The following is a 20289-nucleotide window of genomic DNA, read 5'->3' as shown; positions in this document are numbered from 1 at the left end:
CTTGTTTGTAGAAAGACATCTTGAGGTAACTACATAATGTGCATCTGTGATTAAAATAGAACAAGTGTTTCTTTGAAGTTCCCAATCCACATTGTACTAGTTTAGGGACACTTGCCACAACGCTTAATAAAAGAGGCCTGTGACCAGTAGCCGGATGTATGCAGGTTGATCTGGATGCTAATTTTTTTTTACAAATTTAGTGTCAACGTGTGCTATGCGTTATGAGCTTAGACAATAATGTGGGAAAAATGCTATGTAACAAAAAGCACCTACATACAAAAAACTGCCACTGTATAGCAGGTCGCTGACAGTGAATGTGTTAACTTATAAATAAATATATTTTGACAGTTCGCAATCTACTATTTTATTGTAAATAAACTATTCAGTTCTATATTTCCTGTTTTTATGTCCCTGTTACTAAAATGAAGCGCTGGTGGCCTAGCGGTGACAGTCTGCGACTTGCAATCCAGAGGTTGTTCAAATCTCGGCTCGTACAAATCGCTTTTGGACCTTATGTATGAAATATCATTTGATATTTACCAGTTATTTTTTAGTGAAGGAAAACATAGTGAGGAAACCGTAAAAATCCCAATAAGGCCTAGTTTACCCTCTGGGTTGGAAGGTCAGATGGCAGATACTTTCATAAAAACTAGTGCCTATGCCAATTCTAGGGATTAGTTGCCAAGCGTACCCCAGGCTCCCATGAGCCGTGGAAAAAATGCTGGAACAGTACTGGCACCATAACGGTCATGTGAAAATCAACAGTCAAGTAAAAAGCTTTACTTGGCTGTTGATTTTGACATTTAAAAAATGCAAGGATATGATTTTTTTAAATCATGCTTTTATAAGCATAAAAGTATGATTTTAAACAAAATTGTTTATGTAATGGTAATCTTCAAACTAATACTAATGTAGTTTTTTTATATTTCTTTCAGCGAATATGTGAAAAACATCAATTCAATTTACAAATACAACTGCAGCCGCAAACATGACTTTATTAAAAAAGGATTATGTAAGTATAATTTACATACATAGTTCGACTTTATCGCATGAAATGCCAGCTTAATAAATGTCAGTATTCCAGGTGCTCTACTAAGCCTCAAAATGTTTGAATTAGTAATTGAAAAAACTGTTTATTATGTTATGTTTTATAAATACCACAAGTAAGTTTTTTTCAGATGCCTGCATATTTTTTTTGTATTATAATGTTTTGTTAGCCCCTAATTTTTATAAAAATAAAGTTTATATAAAAATTGCATGTCTCGTTTGTGTTTGGGTCTCAATAATTTCTTTGATGTCATATAATGGTAATGCTCCCAGGACAGATTTTATAGCGCTTCCCGGGAGCATTCCTTATTATATAAAGCACGATATTGAAACAATCATAGGTGCTAGGAATAGCTTAAATGGAAAGAAAGAATAAAGTGGGAACAACATACATAACTTATGTTGTGTGATGATTTACTTAGAAAAAAATCTCATCCCATCAAAAACATTTTCATGTAAAATTTTGCCAAGACGAAACCATTAGGCTCACACTGTCAAAAAGTTATTAGATCTCTTGTAGAACCAAGCTTCTAACTTTACAAGCCCTAACTTCAAAAACAACACCTTAGTCAAAATATATGGTACTAGTGATAGACTAATAATGTCTATAAGTCCACTATTGACATTATATCCTGTGATTTTTGTTATCTGGTATAACCTGGACAAAATACATCATTACGTTTTTCTTTTTTGACAGTAATGTACAGATCCAAGCATGCCCACATGGAAAAGTTCCCCGAAGATGTCATCCGAGCTGAAACTGAGACAGGAGGTGACCCGGACATCTTGACCAGTGAAGAGTTTCAAGAAACTAAGAAAGAAAGCTATGCGGGCATTTTCGGCAGCGCATCTAAGAAAGCAGGGACTCCAGGTAAATATAAAAAAAATACTCATTGGAATATCTTACACAAATTCATGGAACAGGGCAGTTGTGGATGGGAATGCGTGTTCGGGGAAACAGCGACTACAACAAATGGCATCCAAAAATGGAACCTTCATGGGAAGATATCTTCATAGAGACAGTTCAGCTGATACCTAATGTGTCCCAAACCCGCCAGGGCGGCGACATATTCATGCAGTTGAAATTGACCTAGTCTCCACAGTAAGCTCAAAATGAAATCAAATCTTTTGCTTACATAATACACCCACTGCCAGCAACCCGTTCGTAGGGGTTCGTAGGGTAGTACTAGTGCACCGTCGAACACTAGGACTTCTACCTTTTTTTTTTTTTTTTTTTTTTTTTTATGCTAGGGAATATGCTAGTCAGTTTGCTCTGGCTCCTACACTAGGCTCAGCCTGTCTCGTAGGTAACCCAGACTCAAAGTTTATACAATCGATACTTAAAGCCTATAAGAAGAGGAAATACTAAAATATTATAATTTAACATTTTTACAATTAAATTAATAAACAAGCAATTTAACACTACTTAAAACTAAATTAAACTAATTTAAATTTATCATTATGTGTGCGACTCGATCAAGTTGATTGTTGCGAGTGAAAGAGTGTATGTGTGTGTGTGTGTGTGTGTGTGTGTGTGTGTGTGTGTGTGCGTGTGCGTGTGTGTATGAGTGTGAGTGTATGTGAAAAGAGAAAGTGGTTATTTATCAACTTTTAGAAGTTCTTCTATATTCTCGTAAGAGAGGGAGCTGAGCCATAAAGAAATTTTTTTCTGAACTTCCCTAACAGTACATTTTTTGATGAGAGTTTTACTATTAACTTTGTTATATACAAAAGGATGGATGAAGTTAGGCAGACGTTGAGCAAAAGCTGATACAGTCGGAGGAACTGGGACTTTGAACGTGCGCTTTTGCAGCATGCATTCGTAGTTGGGAGACATCAAGACTGTTTTGTGAATCCTTGACACCACCCGCAGAACAAAAATACCACGAACGCTGAGGACACCCAGATTGCTGTATACTAGTTTGGTAGGATATCTAATTGGTTTTCGAAGGGAGACCTTGATAACAGCTCGTTGCGCCCTTTCCAGTGTAAGCATGTAAGTTTTGCATGCTCCGCCCCAAGCAGTTATACAGTAGGCTAGTACAGATTCGCAGATACTAATGTAGACTGTTCTAAGCAATGACTTGCGTGCCGAGTTTCGTAAATTTTTAAAAACGTAAATAAGTCTGCGTACTCGATTTGCTGTGGTTATTACGTGGTTCTTGAAATCCAGTTTTTCGTCAATTACCACCCCAAGATATTTTACGGCAGGAGCCCTGTCGATCGGCTGGCAAGAACAGGGAGTTGCTGGTGATTGGGTTCGGTTGCAAGTGTGAATTTTGATACTGGGTGAAGTAGAAGGAGCTGAGGCTTTTGTTTTATGGAAACAGATGAGTTTTGTTTTTGTAGTGTTGAGTGTAAGCAAGCTGCGTTTCAGCCACTCGGCTACAACACCCAGACCCCTTTCTGCGGCTTCAGAAACACTTATCCAGCTGCAGTCGTGGAAGATTATTGCCGTATCGTCAGCATAGCAAATTATATCAGCGTTAAGTAAACTGCCTGAAGCAATGTCATTTATGTAGACATTAAATAATATAGGAGCCAGAACGCTACCCTGCGGGACTCCGAAACTAATCTCCATAGGGTTACTTATGTCTTGGTCTATCTTCACTCGCTGTGTTCGGCCTGACAGATAGCTGCTGAACCATTTCAAGGCAATCCCTCTTACTCCAGCGAGTTCTAGTTTTTTTAATAGGATTGGGATTGAGACAGTGTCGAATGCCTTGGTTAAGTCCAGAAAGACACCGATGCAGCTTTCGTTATTGTCCAGGTATCCTGATATTAGCTTTGTCATAAGTACCACTGCGTCTTCAGTCGACCTTTTTTCGCGAAAGCCAAATTGGCGATTTGAGATTATGTTGTTTTTTTCCAGGAAACTGACCAAGCGCTTACTGACCAATTTCTCTAGGATTTTTGAGAGAGCTCCAAGCAAAGAAATTGGCCTGTAATTGCTAGGATTTGATTTGTCCCCTGCTTTGTGTAGTGGTATGACCGCCGCCTCTTTCCATATATCAGGAAAAATACCCTCGGACAAACTAAGATTGAAAATGTGTGTGAGGGGAGTGATAATGTAGCTTTTGATAGCTTTTAGCAGACGATTGGTAATCCCGTCAAGGCCAGGAGAGCTATCTGGTTTCAGGCCATTTATAATCGACTCAACCTCTGATTCGCTTGTTGCAATTAGGAAAAGAGATTGAGGCGGGGAAACATTTGACGACATTTCGCGCGCAAGGTCCTCTTGAGTTTTGTTTATGTTTTTAAGCACGTCGTTGGCCAGCCTTTCACCAACTCTAGCGAAGAACTGATTACAGCAATCGAGAGATTCGGCAACTGTGCTCTTAATTTGGGTTAGATCGGTTGGTTTTTGTATATTCTTTGTCGTGTAAGTGATGTTTTTGATGGAATTCCAGAGTTTTTTAGGGTTATTCTTATTTTCTTCCAGCTCAGCTGATTCGTAGTTATATTTTAGTTTCCGTAGAAGCCCGTTGTGAAAGTTTTTGTAGCGGATATAAATTTGTTTCAAGATTTGATCATTTGGGTTTTTGCGGCATTTTTGATGGAGATGATCTCTATGCCTTGAGCACCGAATGAGCCCGGGGGTCATCCAGGGCTTAATCGTAAACTTGGATCGGCTTATAGCTACATATTGTGAGTGTCTGGAAATAACGTCAAGCAACAGTCGATTGAAGGCATTAACAGCTTCTTGCACTGAGAGTGCAGAAGTAACTCTGGACCAATCTGAGTTTCGAAGCTCATTCCCAACGCCCTCTGTATCGATTCTCTTAACAAAACGCTTGTTTTGGAATTGTTTTGGCGTTTTTGTGCTTATACCTGTCACAATAAGGTCGTGGTCTGTGATTACATATTACAGTACATTTTGACCTTTTATGCAACCTTTACACTTCTTCTTTTCATCCTGTTACCCTCTGATGGGGTGTAGCGCTCGAATCATATTCATATTTTCTCAAGGTGTTGGCCGAGCGCCTCGACTGCCGGTTATAAAGTTTTGGGTGGAGGTGGCAATTGGGAGAGCGAAATAGAGTATGGCAACCTGCGCCCCTCCTCTCAACACATCTTAGTTTTTAGTTATGTTCTTATTTTTTTTTTCTTTTAGTACCTAATTAACATAGTTTTAAGTGTATACTAATAGTCGTTATGGATCAGTGATCTGGAATAAACCGTTTTTATTTTTATTTTTTATTTCTATTATTCCACTGACTCCGGTCCTGGCCAGTTTGGGTAAGCTCCTCCCGACCTAAATGCACTGGCTAACTCCAACAAAGTCATACTTAGATGGGTACCAGGGCACTCCGACATTAACGGAAACGAAGAAGCGGACGAACTTGCTAGAAAGGGCGCAGACACACCCCTGGTCGGCCCAGAACCGTTCTGTGGAATCACAAAACGGGATGCATATTCTCTGCTCAGCTTAGAAAAAACAAGAGCAATCGATTGGTGGAAATTCGTCAAAGGACAAGAACACTCGAAAGCTCTAATCAAAGGGTTCAACAACAAATTTGCTAAGGAGCTCTTAGAGCTCAAAAGACATAAAACCTGCGCGGTGACCAGAATATTGACTGGACACTGTAAGTTGAACAAACACATGTTTCAAATTGGGAAGAAACAAGACGCGACATGCAGGTTCTGCCATGAGTCAGAGGAGACTGCAATGCACATTCTCTGCTCCTGTGGACCACTAATGTCAAAAAGAAGTACCCACTTAGGGCGGCACGTATTGCAACCCTATGAGGTACAGAACATTACGGCCCAAAGAATCTGGAATTTCCTGGATTCAACGGGCATCAGTAATGAACTTTAAAGGGCTGTCACAATAGATCACTACCTGGTCGACGTGGCACTCAAAGGCCCGAAACCCCAATAATAATAATAAAGCTCCTCCCGACCCATCCCCAGTACACCCAGCCTGTGTTATATAGAACAGACCCAAGTAAAGGAGAATGGGCAATTTGTCCCATGGATGTATACTGTTGAGACATATCTCGTTTGAAAGGGTTTACTCTTAGCATTATTTTATTGTATGACACCAACTTTGGATAACTTGCAGGGACTGAGCAATTTAAAAAAAGAGTGGCCAATATAAACGGTTGTTTTACAAAGTACTTGTTATGTAGCCGGTTGTTAGGTGTTTTGTATGAAAGAATATGAGAAATTCTAGATTTCTGTTTACCACTACTTACGTTTAAGTACGTACAGGGCTGGAATTAGTTGATAAAACATATGCTTGAATTAAAAATACTGCTATTAAACACTGAAACTTGCTTGTATACTCAAGCCATATATATCATTTAAAAGACATTTTTATAAGGTATTTTAATATATATATACTTGCACTCAAATCCTTGCAGGGGCGGTAATAAAACTAGTTTTTTCGTTAATTAAGTGTGGTAAATGCCGCTTTGTTTGTTCTACCTGGCACTAGATGGAGCCTTGGTAGCCGTTTGGGTAATTTTTACTAGTGGTATATACAATTGAGTCATATCCTATTTGGAAGGTCTTCAATTAAGCATTAATTACTTGTATGACACCAAAGACCGAAAGTGTCCAGGGAAGATGATATTAATAATTTTGATCATGCGCTGCGGCGTAAACTGGAACTAAAAAATGTCATTCATATAGAGTTACTTTTGTAATCATTTACATCACTTTGCATGCCTGAAATATAATGAAAAAGTAATTTATATATTTTTTTAAATTATTACCGCTCAATAAATGGCACTAAACTACTTAATTATGATTTTTCAAATCCTCTCTAGTACTGACATCTTGCGTGCAATAGGAGAACCGAATGAGGGGCAAATGCTGGATCCGTATAGTCGCTTATAAACGCTTAAAAATGTCACCGAAGAATAAGTTTGTTTAATTCGGAACTTTGACAATAAAACGAGTTGTTACCTTGAACGAGTAAGTGTCGTCTATTTATCTCTCTTGCTCTTACATATTCGAGTGATAAAGGTAGAAAAAGCATTATATTTTTTAAAGTTCGCGTTATGTACCGCTAGAAACGTTATATAAACTTATTATTAAACATGAAATAAGATTCCTAAGCAATAAGTAGGTAAGTAAATGTATTTATGGAGTACCATAATTAGCAGCAAGAAAATAAATCTAAGTTTATATGTTACGATAAAATAAATCGTAAAAAGGTACTATGTACATACTTGTTTTGTCTCTCTGCAGGAAAATTGTGTAAACGTGAAACATTTGAGATTGCGTCGCGGTTCAAAGCAACGTTCCCTTCGTTTGCCATATGAAGCAGGATTAAATTGTGTAGTTTTAAGTTCTCATGTAAGTGAATTGTCAAATTCTTAGTGAGAATAAAAAATCTTAAACCTAAAATTAACGCAGTGAATACATTACAAGCATCAGCGACTTTTAACTGTTTGCCAAGCTAAGATAGTAGCTGTATTTCGTTCCATTATATATACGTATGAAATAAAAACTTTTGAATACATTTAACACCTTTATTTCATATAAATTGAAAAATAACTGACGGCATACATTTTCTAGTGAATAGGTGCATCCAGATCCAGATAAGAGAATGCATGGTTATTGCGCCAATCTCGGACCATTTGCGATTGGTTTGCTGAGGGCACCGCTAGCTGGTGCGGATGCACAGAGCACTTATACATACCTTATTAAATAAAAAACTTTTGAATACATTTAACATCTTTATTTCATATAAATTGAAAAATAAGTGACGGCATAGATTTTCTTCACGGTCGCACAAATATTATCAGGACGAGTCGACAAGTTACTTTAAAGCAAGCATTGGTGAATAGGTGCATCCAGATCCAGATAAGGTAATGCATGGTTATTGCGCCAATCTCGGACTATTTGCGATTAGTTTGCTAGCTGGAGCGGGTTAACGAAAAACAGTAACTGGCGACGCTAACTGGCGCGGACGCGTGCAACGAATTTTACCTACAAAGGCACCCGCGCGCGTGCACCCGCTCCGTGCACTCGCGCCAGCTAGCAAACGCCCTTAACCTTTTAAACGCCAAGAATACCTTAAGGCGTCTTAACTAGCTATGCTCAAAGCGTCATAAATACATTATAGCTGATATAGCCGCTGTCAGAGTAACCTTCACACTTTCAAGTAAGGTTTAGGGCATAGGGCGTCCGCAACGTCGCGCGTGTGCATGGAGCGAGCGTGCGGCTTACAGTATCAGCAACGCTAACTGGCGCGGACGCGTGCGACTGATTTTACTTACAAAGGCACCTGCGCGTGTTTGCCCGCTCCGTGCACTAGCGCCAGCTAGCAAACGCCCTTAACCTTTTGAACGTCAAGAACACCTAAAGGCGCCGTCACTAGACATGATTTAAGGGCCATGAACACATTAATGATTATAGCTGTTATAATCGCTGTCAAAGTCCCTAATGTAATACTCATGCACTTTCAAGCTCACTTGCGCCCGTGACCTTGGCGTGTGAGTAACGTTTTTGTTTATGGCGTTCAAATGGTAAAGCATCAATGTCGTAATGCGTCGCTAGCGCGTTATTTTCGAATCGCACCCGTGCTCCCGTGTTGGACTGCACACGCGGTGTACACTTCTTGTTATTGTAACCGTTTGTGCGCCTAGATAACACAAGTACACATACATAACTCGCAAAATGCTCGCGTGCTCTTGTTTATATGTAAAGTACGTCTTCTAGGGCCGCGGATTGGACCCACGCGACCGGCGGGGCGGTGAGCGGCATACATTGGTCGCAATGCAAGCTGTAAAGCTAGTGCAGTGCATGAGGGACGCGCGGCTTTCTCTCACCACATCTTTAGGTGTTCTTGCCGTTCAAAAGGCTAAAAGCACCTAATGAGGTGGCTTTACATTAGCTAGATGCCGGCCCACACGCCGATCCGGTGTGCAGGCTAAGGAAATCGCTATGTAGGCCAATTCGAAAGTGCAACTGACATTAAACCAATTTTAGAATAATATTGGAATGATACCAGTTAGCTGTCATTCGTGCGTTCATTTCGCACTTATACGCATGTATTTGTGCGAGCGAGACGCCCGCAACTAACTGATATGATTCCAATATTACTCTAATATCGGTGTGCACGCCCCTTTTTATTCATAAGCAAGGTAAGATTGAACCACTATAGAAGGCAGCGAAGAGGCCGGCAATGGAACTGGTAGCGTTTGATGGAGACAGTTTTCTGTCAAATGCAAGTTCAAATTGGCCTGACTGTCTCACTCGCACACCGGAGTAGCGTTTCATATAAGCGTACTTTGTTATATCCAATCGACCCGCTCTATTCAGTAGGTTTCATTATCTCGATCCATCAGTTAAGTAACAATCTCTTCAATCTGGTGGATCGAGATGGTGGATCCTACTGGACAGATGGAACCTATGGATAGGAAAACGTTATGCTCAACAACTTGGTAGCAGAAGCGATGTGATTTTTTAAAATCGCGACTGTGTCATTGACATAATATATCTGAGGACGGGCCTTACGGGCAATAAGAATGGGGCCAGTACAGCGGTGTTACGCACACGAGTTTGAGCCAATCGTGCAGTCTAACGCCACAAGTACCACAACGTGATTGGTTGATGAGTTCGCATTACGCACGCGATTAATCGCATCTAGTTGCGTTAGACAGCACGATTGGCTCGAATTTGTGAATGACACAACTGAACTAGCACTATCGTTATTGCCCCTAAGGTCGGTCCTTAGATATATGGTAAGCGTCAGGATGGCGGTGGACCTCAGCGAATTTCAAAGAAATATTTATAAACATATTGTACCTTCTGTGTACCTCAGTGTACCTTTAATAGAAACCAGTGTACCTTTCCCCAAAACGAGATATTTTACAAAACGGTCCACCCGCCAACCTGACGTCAGGATGGCGGGTGGACCTATGAAATCTTGCATTATACCGCACTAAAAGTATGCAGTTATATTGTGCATGAGCTTAGCCTAGCTTGTTTTGGGGAGAGGTACACCGGTTTTCTATTTCTATTTACAGAGGTACACTGAAGGTACAGTCACCATCATATATATCGGAGCGGCCAAGGTACCCACGAATATCTGAACATGCCTCTACTGTCAAGAGGTTAGAGTGCGTGTTTAGAGATCTTTGAGCACCTCGGCCACTCCGATATATCTGATGGCGACTGTACCATATAACTGCATACTTTTAGTGCGGTATAATGCAAGATTTCATAGGTCCAACCGCAATCCTGACGTCAGAATGGCGGGTGGACTTTTTCTTAAATATCTCGTTTTGGGTTAGGTACACAGAAGGTACAGTATGTTTATAAATACTTACTGCTATGGCGCAGCGACCCGAAGTGGATCTTGGCCTCCGACACCAAAGACCGCCATGCTTCTCTGTCCAAAACCGTTTCCATCTAGTCGACGGCGCCGAGTTCGCTAAGGCCCCATACGCACTATGCGGCCAGCCGCGTGCGGTTGCGGCGGACCGCTTAGTGCGTTCAGTATTTATGGTTGCGGTTTCATACATTCTTAACCGTCATGCGGCTGTCCGCACGCGGCTAGCCGCTTAGTGCGTACGTAGCCTAAGGTCTTTTTGCATTTCGTCTCTCCAGCGGGACCTACCTAGGACGTCTAGACGGTCTTCGGCCATTTGGAACTTCAGAGTACGCCCTCCAGGCTGCACGATCCTCACCCATCTGGACTACGTGCCCGAGTCATCGGAGTCTGGCAGCGCGAAAAATCCTAGGACTCACACGTGGAGAGGATGGAACCTGGAGACTCCACAGGAATCCGAGCCATCTAGATCTGGATCTGGTGTCCGAGCCGAACGTCATTGGATGTTTATAAATATTTCTTTGAAATTCGCTGAGGTCCACCCGCCATCTAGACGCCAGATGTCAATGCCGAGTGCGACCGCCCTTAAAGCGGTGTATTATCTCTAATCTCTCCAATATGTTCTCCTGGTGGGTCCACGGGGTTTATTTATTTAAGTGTTATCATAAACAGTGTTCACCAGCGGGTCTACGGGTACCTAATTATTTTTACCATGGGCCGACCATGAACACGATTCTATTTTTAAAACGTAACCCGCGTAGCTACTTCAGTCTTAGGCGGTATATACTCTACACGACGTTCACAAAAGATTGATATTTTAGGTAAAAACTCACATTTCGCTATATTTGTCCATAGTAAATACTAATTCAAAAACTGTACGGTAGGGCCTAAAATCTTCTGTGATAGTAATGTAGAAATAAATACTGTTGACAGGCGGTCAACGGTATTTAGTACAATAATTACACTGAAACAATTCGTATAGAATACAGAACCTATGAATAATATATATCTAGAGAATCTAACTTTAATGCAATAATATAATTGAACAAAAGATATACATTAGTACGAGTAGTACGATCAACCTATATGTCTATTTTAAATAGTCTTAATGTTCGTGTATCGGTTCTGTATTCTATGGCCATTAATTATGCTTTATTTTTCAACTTTCATTGACTACACACAAGTACACATTATATTTGCTTTTTTCTTGAACTTTATCATGCCCATGTTCGATTCTTCTTATGTCGATGCATCCTCATTATTTCCGTATGGTTTCTGAAAATACAATAACAGTTTTTGTAATGTTTTCTAATACCTATGTTTGAAGTCGGTTTCCTATTTTTAAGAGAAGTTTTTTTTTTCATGTAAGTACCTTTTTTTTCAAGTGGGGTAAATTAGAGCAGATGGGATACCTATCGACAATTATGTCAATAAACAGTTTTACGTTCCATCAAGAATTGAGAGGTTGCCTCAATTCCTCATGGAACCCATGATGTAAGCTAGACCTTTACACAAATATTCCTTAAACCTCGTTAAGCAAGTAGCTTCTTTACAAACATAACAAAGAAGACAAATCGTCTAGCGTGAAATACGCATCGTTAAAGAGTTCTTTTCTGGTCCTGATCAGAAGTTCCACTTCTTCAAATAGCACTTTTTTGAATGGCAATGCCTGGTCTGTTGATGAAACTAAAAAACGCCTATAAGATTTGGGGAGTTCCCTTAATTCCTCGTGGTTTTTGTCAAAAATAGGACCATCTTGGAACTATACACCCACTTTCAAACGATAACTAATTTTCAACATTGGTTCAGAAATGACGAAGATCTTACTTAACATATATACAAAAAAAAGTTTTTGAAGTCGGTTAAAAAGTAGTATCTTTACAATACTTCATTTTACTAAGAAGGGATAACTACTACAATTTGCTTACTAAGTAAGTACTTACTTACTATTAGTATCAGATTGGAGTCGACTCGAGAGTCGATAAAATGGGCGTCGCTATCCTTTCCGGGTGGGGGGGATTTCACCGCATGAAAAAGAGACACATATAGTGAGTTCTTACTGTTCTACCAAACTACATATATAAAGTAGTCGTACTTTTTGAGTCAAATTAATTTAATTCTAAAGGTGCGACGTAATGGCCTGAAGCCCGCTCTTAGCATACCTAGTTATACTATTTGATGGATATTGGTGTCAATTTATAATACGTTTAATTATTCATTGTCTTTACCTAATTATCTTTACCTTTTGCCGACCGGTTTGGCCTAGTGGGTAGTGACCCTGCCTATGAAGCCGATGGTCCCGAGTTTGAATCGCGTAAGGTCATTTCTTTGTGTGATGAATACAGATATTTGTTCCTAAGGCTTGCGTGTTTTCTATGTATGTACGTAAATATATATTTATCTAAATAAGTATGTTTAACGTCGCCTAGTACCCATAGCACAAGCTTTGATTAGTTTGGGGCCAATCTGTGTAAGATTGTCCCTACATATTTATTTATTTATTACCTAACGTAACCTACATTAGGTAATGAAAGCATTTTATTTTTGTAAGGGTAACAGTTTTGTTGGGATATAAAATGGTTAATGATAAAAACTAATACTTTTACCAGCATTTTCACTTTATATTCATGTATTCGAAACCTATACATTTATGACATTAACTTTTGCAAGACGATAAGATTTTTTATTCACAATAACTTGTCCGTATTCGAACTGTCTGGCTACCCGGCTAGCCGTGGCTGTGTACCCGGATTTTATACTCTGAAACTGGAACTAGTGACAGATAAGAGTCGATTGATGTTTTTTTAAAGATACTTATACTTAAATAGAATTACTTACCTATGTTTAATTAAAAGAAACTACTTATACATAATAATCCTTACAGTTTTAACCTATTTAACCTACCTACCTACCTACTTTTAATAGTAGCAGTTCGGTTCACTTCGTAGAAATACCTGTTCTAAGAATAATGAAAAAGAAAGAAGAGTAATAAAAATAAAGAATCTGGAAGTCGTTGAGGTGTTCCGTTCTTCATCAGCAATTCTACTTCAACAAATGTCACTTTATTGAGTAAAAATGCTTGTAATATTGATGAAAATCCTAAAATGACTATATGTATGCCTATCCTATACAATATGAGAAGCTCCTTCAGTTTCTCGTAGAACCTATCATCAGAACTGGACCTTGACACAAATGTTCCTTAAAAGCCTTACATGCTATAAACGAAATAAAATAAAAAAAACGCCTAAGGTAAAATACTTGTCGTTGAAGAGTTCCATTTCAGCAGTTTCAGCATAGTTTCAGTAATATCAGCAGTTTCACTTCATCAAATGTCACTTGTTCAAATAAAAAAAACTTGATATGTTGACGAAAATGCTCAATTCCTCCTAATTGTGAATTCAAATCGATTTAAAATCCAAAATTCCTCATTGAATCCATCATCAGAACTGGACCTTGACACAAATGTTTCCTAAGAACCTAGCTTGCTACAAACTTAACAAAGAATAAGAATCGCGCGCGTTGAAGAGTTCCGTTCTGGTCAATATCACTAACTTGTTTAAATAAAAAAGCTTGATATGTTGACGAGAATCCAAACATTACTGTATGTATTGTATGCCTATAAGATTAGAGGAATTTCTTCGATTTCTCATGGAACCCATCCTCAGAACTAGACCTTATGACACAAATGTCTTCAAGAACTTTACTTGCTACAAAATAAACAAATAAAACATATCGCGCGCGAATTGGCGAGTTTCATTTTGGCCAGCATCAGCTGTTGCATTTCGTCAAATGTCACATTTTAATAAAAATGCTTGATATGTAAATAAAAATCCAGAAATTATAAGATGTCAGGAATTCCCTCGATTATTTATGAAACCCATCATCAGAACTGAACATTGATATAAATACACCTTGAGAACGTTACTCGCTACAAGCTTAATAAAGAATACAAAACGCGTGCGTTGAAAAGTTCCGTTCTGGACAACATCAGCAGTTCCACTTGATCAAATATAACTTTTTTTAAACAAAACACCTAGAGATATTGATGAAAAAAAAAACTATATGTATTTCTATAAGGTTTGAGGTGTCCATCATCAGACCTAGACACTAGACACTGGTGTCTAGTACAGATATTTCTTAAGAACCTTACTTTCTACAAACTTAAAAGTTCCGAGGAATTGTTCGGATTAATCTCTGCCGCCTCTTTCCGTCACCGCTTTACGCTACATCATTTATATCTTCACCACTTAGATGGTTGGCAATCCTGAACTGTGCATTTCTCTAGAAACTTCCTGCCTCATACAGCTAAACTATGAAATGATCTGTCGCATGCGGTATTTCCGGCCCAATACGATCTTTAAAACTTTAAGGAAAGAGCGTATTCCTATCTTAAATGCCGGCACCGCACTTACAATCCCTATGGTGTAACAGATGTCCATGGCCAGCGGTAATTGCTTACCATCAGTTGATTTGTCTGCTAGTTTGCCTCTTATATCACAACAAACAAAAAAAGAATAAAATCTCACGCGTTGAAGAGTTCCGTTTTAGTCAACATCACTAGTTCCACTTCATCAAATGCCACTAATGTGAATAAAAAAAGCTAAAGATATTGATGAAAATCCAAAATTACTATATACCTATAAAAATTGAGGAGAATGAGGAGTTCCGTCGCTTTCTCATGAAACACATCATCAGAACTGTACTTCGACAAAAATGGTTCTTGAGAACCTTACTCGCTACAAACTTAACAACGAAGAAAAATTGCGCGCGTTGGAGTTCCGTTTTGGTCAACATCAGTAGTTCCACATCATCAAATGTCACTTTTGTGAATAAAACTTGATAATATGTTGATGAAAATCCAATAAGTACTATATATATACCTATAACATTTAAGAAATTCCCTCGATTCTTCATGGGACCCATCATCAGACCTTTACCTTGACACGAATGTTCCTAAAAACCTTAGTACTTAAAACTTACTTGCTACAAACTTAACTAATAAAACAAATCGCGCGCGAGTTGGCGAGTTCCATTCTGGTCAACATCAGCTGTTACACTTAGTCAAATGACAATTTTTTAATAAAAATGCTTGATATGTAAATAAAATCCCAGAAATTATTACATGTATGCCTATAAGATTTTAGGAATTCCCTCGATTCTTCATGAAACCCATCATCAGAACTGTACTTTGACAAAAATGTTTCTTAAGAACCTTACTTGGTACAAACTTAACGAAGAAAAATTGCACGCGTTGGAGTTCCGTTCTGGTCAACATCAGTAGTTCCACATCATCAAATGTCACTTTTGTGAATAAAAGTTGATAATATGTTGATGAAAATCCAATAAGTACTACATATATGCCTATAGCATATAAGAAATTCCCTCGATTCTTCATGGGACCCATCATCAGACCTTTACCTTGACACAAATGTTCCTAAAAACCTTAATACTTAAAACTTACTTGCTACAAACTGAACTAATAAAACAAATCGCGCGCGAGTTGGCGAGTTCCATTCTGGTCAACATCAGCTGTTACTTTTAGTCAAATGACACTTTTTTAATAATAATGCTTGATATGTGAATAAAATCCCAGAAATTATTACATGTATGCCTAAAAGATTTTAGGAATTCCCTCGATTCTTCATGAAACCCATCATCAGAACTGGACATTGATGTATTAAGTACACCTTAAGAACCTTACTCACTACAAGCTTAATAAAGAATACAAAACGTGTGCGTTGAAAAGTTCCGTTCTGGAACACATCAGCAGTTCCACTTGATTAAATGTAGCTTTTTTTTAATAAAACGCCCAAAGTTATTGATGTAAGTCCAAAAAAAACTATATGTATTTCTATAAGGTTTGAGGTATCTATCAGACCTGGATCTAGACACAGATGTTTCTTAACAACCTTAATTTCTACAAACTTATCAGGACAAATCTATTACGGCGAGTGTTCCATCGAATTGCTCGGATTAATCCTTGCCGCCTCTTTTCGTCAGCGCTCTACGCTACAACATTTTTATTTTCACCACTTAGATGGTTGGCAGTCCTCAACTGTGCATTTCTCTAGAAACTTCCTGCCTCATACAGCTAAACTATGAAATGATCTGTCGCCTGCGGTATTTCCGGACCAATACGACATTTAAAACTTTAAGAAAACAGCGTATTCCAATCTTAAAGGCCAGCACCGAACTTACAACCCCTATGGTTTAGCAGGTGTCCATGGGCGGCGGTAATCGCTTACCATCAGGTGTGACGTCTGCTCGTTTGCCTCTTATATCATAAAAAAAAACAAAGAAGAAAAATCTCGCGCGTTCAATAGTTCCGTTTTGGTCAACATCAGTAGTTCCACTTCATTAAATGCCACTAGTGGGAATGAAAAAGCTTAAGGTATTGATGAAAATCCAAAATGACTATATGCCTATAAGATTTGAGGTGTTCCCTCGCTTCCTCATGGAACCCATCGTCAGACCTTTACCTTGACACAAAGGTTCCTAAAAACCATGGTACTTGAAACTTACTCGCTACAAACTTAACAAAGAAGACAAATCACGCGCGTGGAAGAGTTCCGTTTCTGATCAACATCAGCAGTTCCACTTCACCAAATGTATTTACTTACCACCCATTTATTTGAAACAGTACCTAGGTACTCCATTTTGATGCCGCCAGCTTGAAACTTCAATGGCCTCAGTGTCCGATGAACAACTTAAAAATGCTGAAAGTAATAACAATTATAATAAGTTGGGGAGTAGCGACCTTACACACCCGAGTGCTCGTGGGGAGTTCTGTTACTGGACATACAATAATAATAACAATAAATAAATATTATAGGGACATTCTTACACAAATTGACTGAGTCCCACGGCAAGCCGAGAAGGCTTGTTTTGTGGGTACTCATACAACGACATAATAATATATAATATACAAATACTTAAATACATAGAAAACATCCATGACTCAGGAACAAATATCTGTGCTCATCACACAAATAATGCCCTTACCGGGATTCAAACCCAGGATCATCGACTTACTAGGCCAAACCGGTCGTGAAAAAAAGAGCAAAAAAAAAGAAAAAAGAAAGATATGTCAAAAGAAAATGCGATTTGGAAACGTTATTCGCCACTTAAAACACTTTATATATCTGGTTCACAGCATTTATTTGGTGCTGATATAATGCCTGCAATATTACCCGAATACATTAAAATATGAATAAATTATCATAAATTCAAAAGATGGTCCCTATAACAGTTGATTTTTACGTGGAAAAATGGCTTTCATGTAAAATGTTTGTCAGACATATTTTTGGAAGTATAGTACAATCATTAACTTAGAAATATAGGTAACATTTCACGAATAAAAATACGGTAACACATATTTTTAATTATTTTTTTAACTTATCCTACGCAAAATAGAATTGGAGAAACTGACATAGGGACTATCATTCGACACGACACGTATAGTAAAGTATGAATCCGCTCTAAGTCCCCTTACATAGACAGTGGGAAGTAAAATAATTCTTGTTCTGAAAACAATAAAATGTAAAATGATTAGGTAGGACAATCCAAACTTCTAAGGTCGCGTAGATCAGAAGTAGATAATGAATTTGTTCGACAATACGATAGGAAACTTTTCAGCATTTACATTAGCGCATTTTTTTCTGGAATACTATCTAAATTGCACTTTGTATATATGCTACATTTTTTATATAATTTGGAGCCTTTATTTTCCATGGAGTCGAACGCTATATAGCAGCTATACGAGAAAAAATAATACTTTTATCTTACCTACCCCATGAATAGTGAAGATCATCAAGGAGCATACTCTCTGAGATCAATGGAATGGAGTGCCTTTCGATTGGAGAAAATTATAGCGTATTAGAAATATACTATTTTGTAATTACAATGTTGAATATTTTAAATTGCGTGTTTTGACAATTATTGTTGACAATATTACATTCAGAGTCATCTTGACATAACTTTAGAAATCCATAAACTAGTCTATACTTTTTAAAATGATGGAGTAAGACTGACGAGATTACCGCTATGTATAAATGTTTTACGTCAAGTAGAATTTTGCTTTAGAGCGACATCTGGCGTTGAGTAGAAAAGTTAAGGCGTAATTAACTACAATTAATTAACTCATTAAATGGTTTTATTTTGGTCCCTGCAACGATTTGACCCCAGTTATATTATACGAAAAATAGCTTATAAAAATACTTTTCACATGATATACATGGCATTTGTATACACTCTTATTTCGCTGTGTATTAAGTAATTTTTAGAATGACGATTTTTTAAAACTGTACATTGTGTCCCTTTAAATACTTTATCATTGGTGTTGATACAAAAAACATAAAGCATTTTTTATATTCTTTCGAATAAAATACGCTAAAACTTTTTATATCCCGCGTATAAGGAAATATAACTGCTTATATGCGCAACTTCTTTTTTTATATAGCTCGGTCCCTGCAAGTGGTCCAAGGTTGGTGCCATACAATAAAATAATACTACGATTAAGAGCTTTAAAACGACATATGTCTCAACAGTATACATCCATGGGACACTCCCCATACAAAAGTGCCCATTGTCCTTTAGGGTGATCATGTTTCCGTTTGCTGGCATCTTCCAGAGCCACTTTGGATAGGTGGGTGTCAGGTTTCCTGAGGATATGCCCAATCCAATGCTATTTCCGCGTCTGGCCCTTTAAACTACACCAGATATAGCAGCAGCTGATGCTGTCTAAATCATAGTTCACTTATCACACTTTCAATGTTTGGATAGTTTATCAATTCTAATATACCTTGTATAAAAAAAAATACATGTAACTAAAGGTTGTAATTTCTGGACTTCAGGTAGAGGGAGGGGAAGGCCCAACACCCCTAAGAGCACTTCAACTGCAACTACTCCGATAAGAAGGGTGAGTACATAACCTTTGGGATACTTACTAGTTTTTATTTCATTTTTACACAAACATTAACCTCAATCATAAATATAGCTTCGATAGACAACTGGTATTTAAGGTATTTTTATTTCATGAAAATAATAGCGCTATCTCTTCTTCCTCGCGTTTTCCCGGTATTTTTGCCACGGCTCATGGGAACCAGGGGTCCGCTTGACAACAACTAATATTAAACAAACAAACAACACCATATCGCTATATGCATGTAGAAATTGATTAAAAATTAAAAAACAAACGATAAATGTTTGCGCCAAAAAGGCAGCCGCCATTCTCGTGACGTCATAATAGCAGTAACAAAGAAACTACTCAATATACGGAAAGAAACGTCAAACGTGCAGTGCAAACTTTTCGCCGTTGTTACAAATTTTTAACATTTGTTTCTGCTATAGTGACGTCAGTCAGAAATAAATGGTGGGCATTTAAGATCACGTGACACGCAGATATAAAACTTTTTTTTTTAAATAAATCGCGTGTTTTTTGTAACAATAGCATTAAATTCGTATTAATTTTGGTTTCTGTATAAATAACATACTTTCATAATTTTATATTGTGACATGCAACTGCACACATTGGTATCACGAACAATGTGCCCACAACTTCAGTTTGGTCAATATTGCGTTGTTTTATACTAAAAAATTGTGTGTTATCCAACGTGCGATAGCTATGAAAACCATTTAAACACTGGCTTACTAGTATGCTTCTTATTTGAATTGCCATATTATTTAAATGGAAATAAGAAAACTGATTTTAACCCTTTAACCACTTACCCCCTTATTTATAAACGTGTACTAAAGTAACGATGCCGCTAATCATCTTTTGTCCCTTTCCATCATACCAATACGTCGCAAAGGGACATAGGATGATTAGTGGCATCGTAACTTTAGTACACGTTTATGAATAAGGGGGTTAGAATTTTTCTTCGACCATGCTCGTATCGCTGCCGGTACGAAGGTATACACCACGCAGAGTAGGCCTTGCAAATATGTGTTGCGAT

At 38.1% G+C, this 20289-nt stretch overlaps 1 protein-coding gene and 1 long non-coding RNA gene across 3 annotated transcripts in view; one reads left to right on the top strand and one right to left on the bottom strand.

Moving 5' to 3' along the window:
* Positions 1-20289, top strand: part of LOC133526775 (titin) — a 28660-nt gene that overhangs the window by 1191 nt on the left and 7180 nt on the right. Inside the window, exons 2-4 of the mRNA XM_061863517.1 lie at positions 936-1012; positions 1745-1918; positions 19189-19253. Of these exons, the coding sequence (XP_061719501.1) occupies positions 936-1012; positions 1745-1918; positions 19189-19253 (316 nt within the window). The remainder of the gene's footprint in view (positions 1-935; positions 1013-1744; positions 1919-19188; positions 19254-20289) is intronic.
* LOC133526780 (uncharacterized) lies at positions 6216-18369 on the bottom strand. Of its 2 annotated transcripts, none has more exons than XR_009800773.1 (2): positions 12280-18369; positions 6216-11611 (listed from the first exon to the last, which is right to left on the bottom strand). It is a non-coding gene; the product is annotated as an uncharacterized LOC133526780 (long non-coding RNA). The 2 variants fall into 2 exon arrangements; XR_009800774.1 differs by having other exon boundaries at positions 12284-18369.

The sequence above is a fragment of the Cydia pomonella genome, chromosome 17, assembly GCF_033807575.1.
Source record: "Cydia pomonella isolate Wapato2018A chromosome 17, ilCydPomo1, whole genome shotgun sequence".
Classification (NCBI taxonomy): domain Eukaryota; kingdom Metazoa; phylum Arthropoda; class Insecta; order Lepidoptera; family Tortricidae; genus Cydia; species Cydia pomonella.
This window is presented reverse-complemented; position numbering and strand designations above follow the sequence as displayed.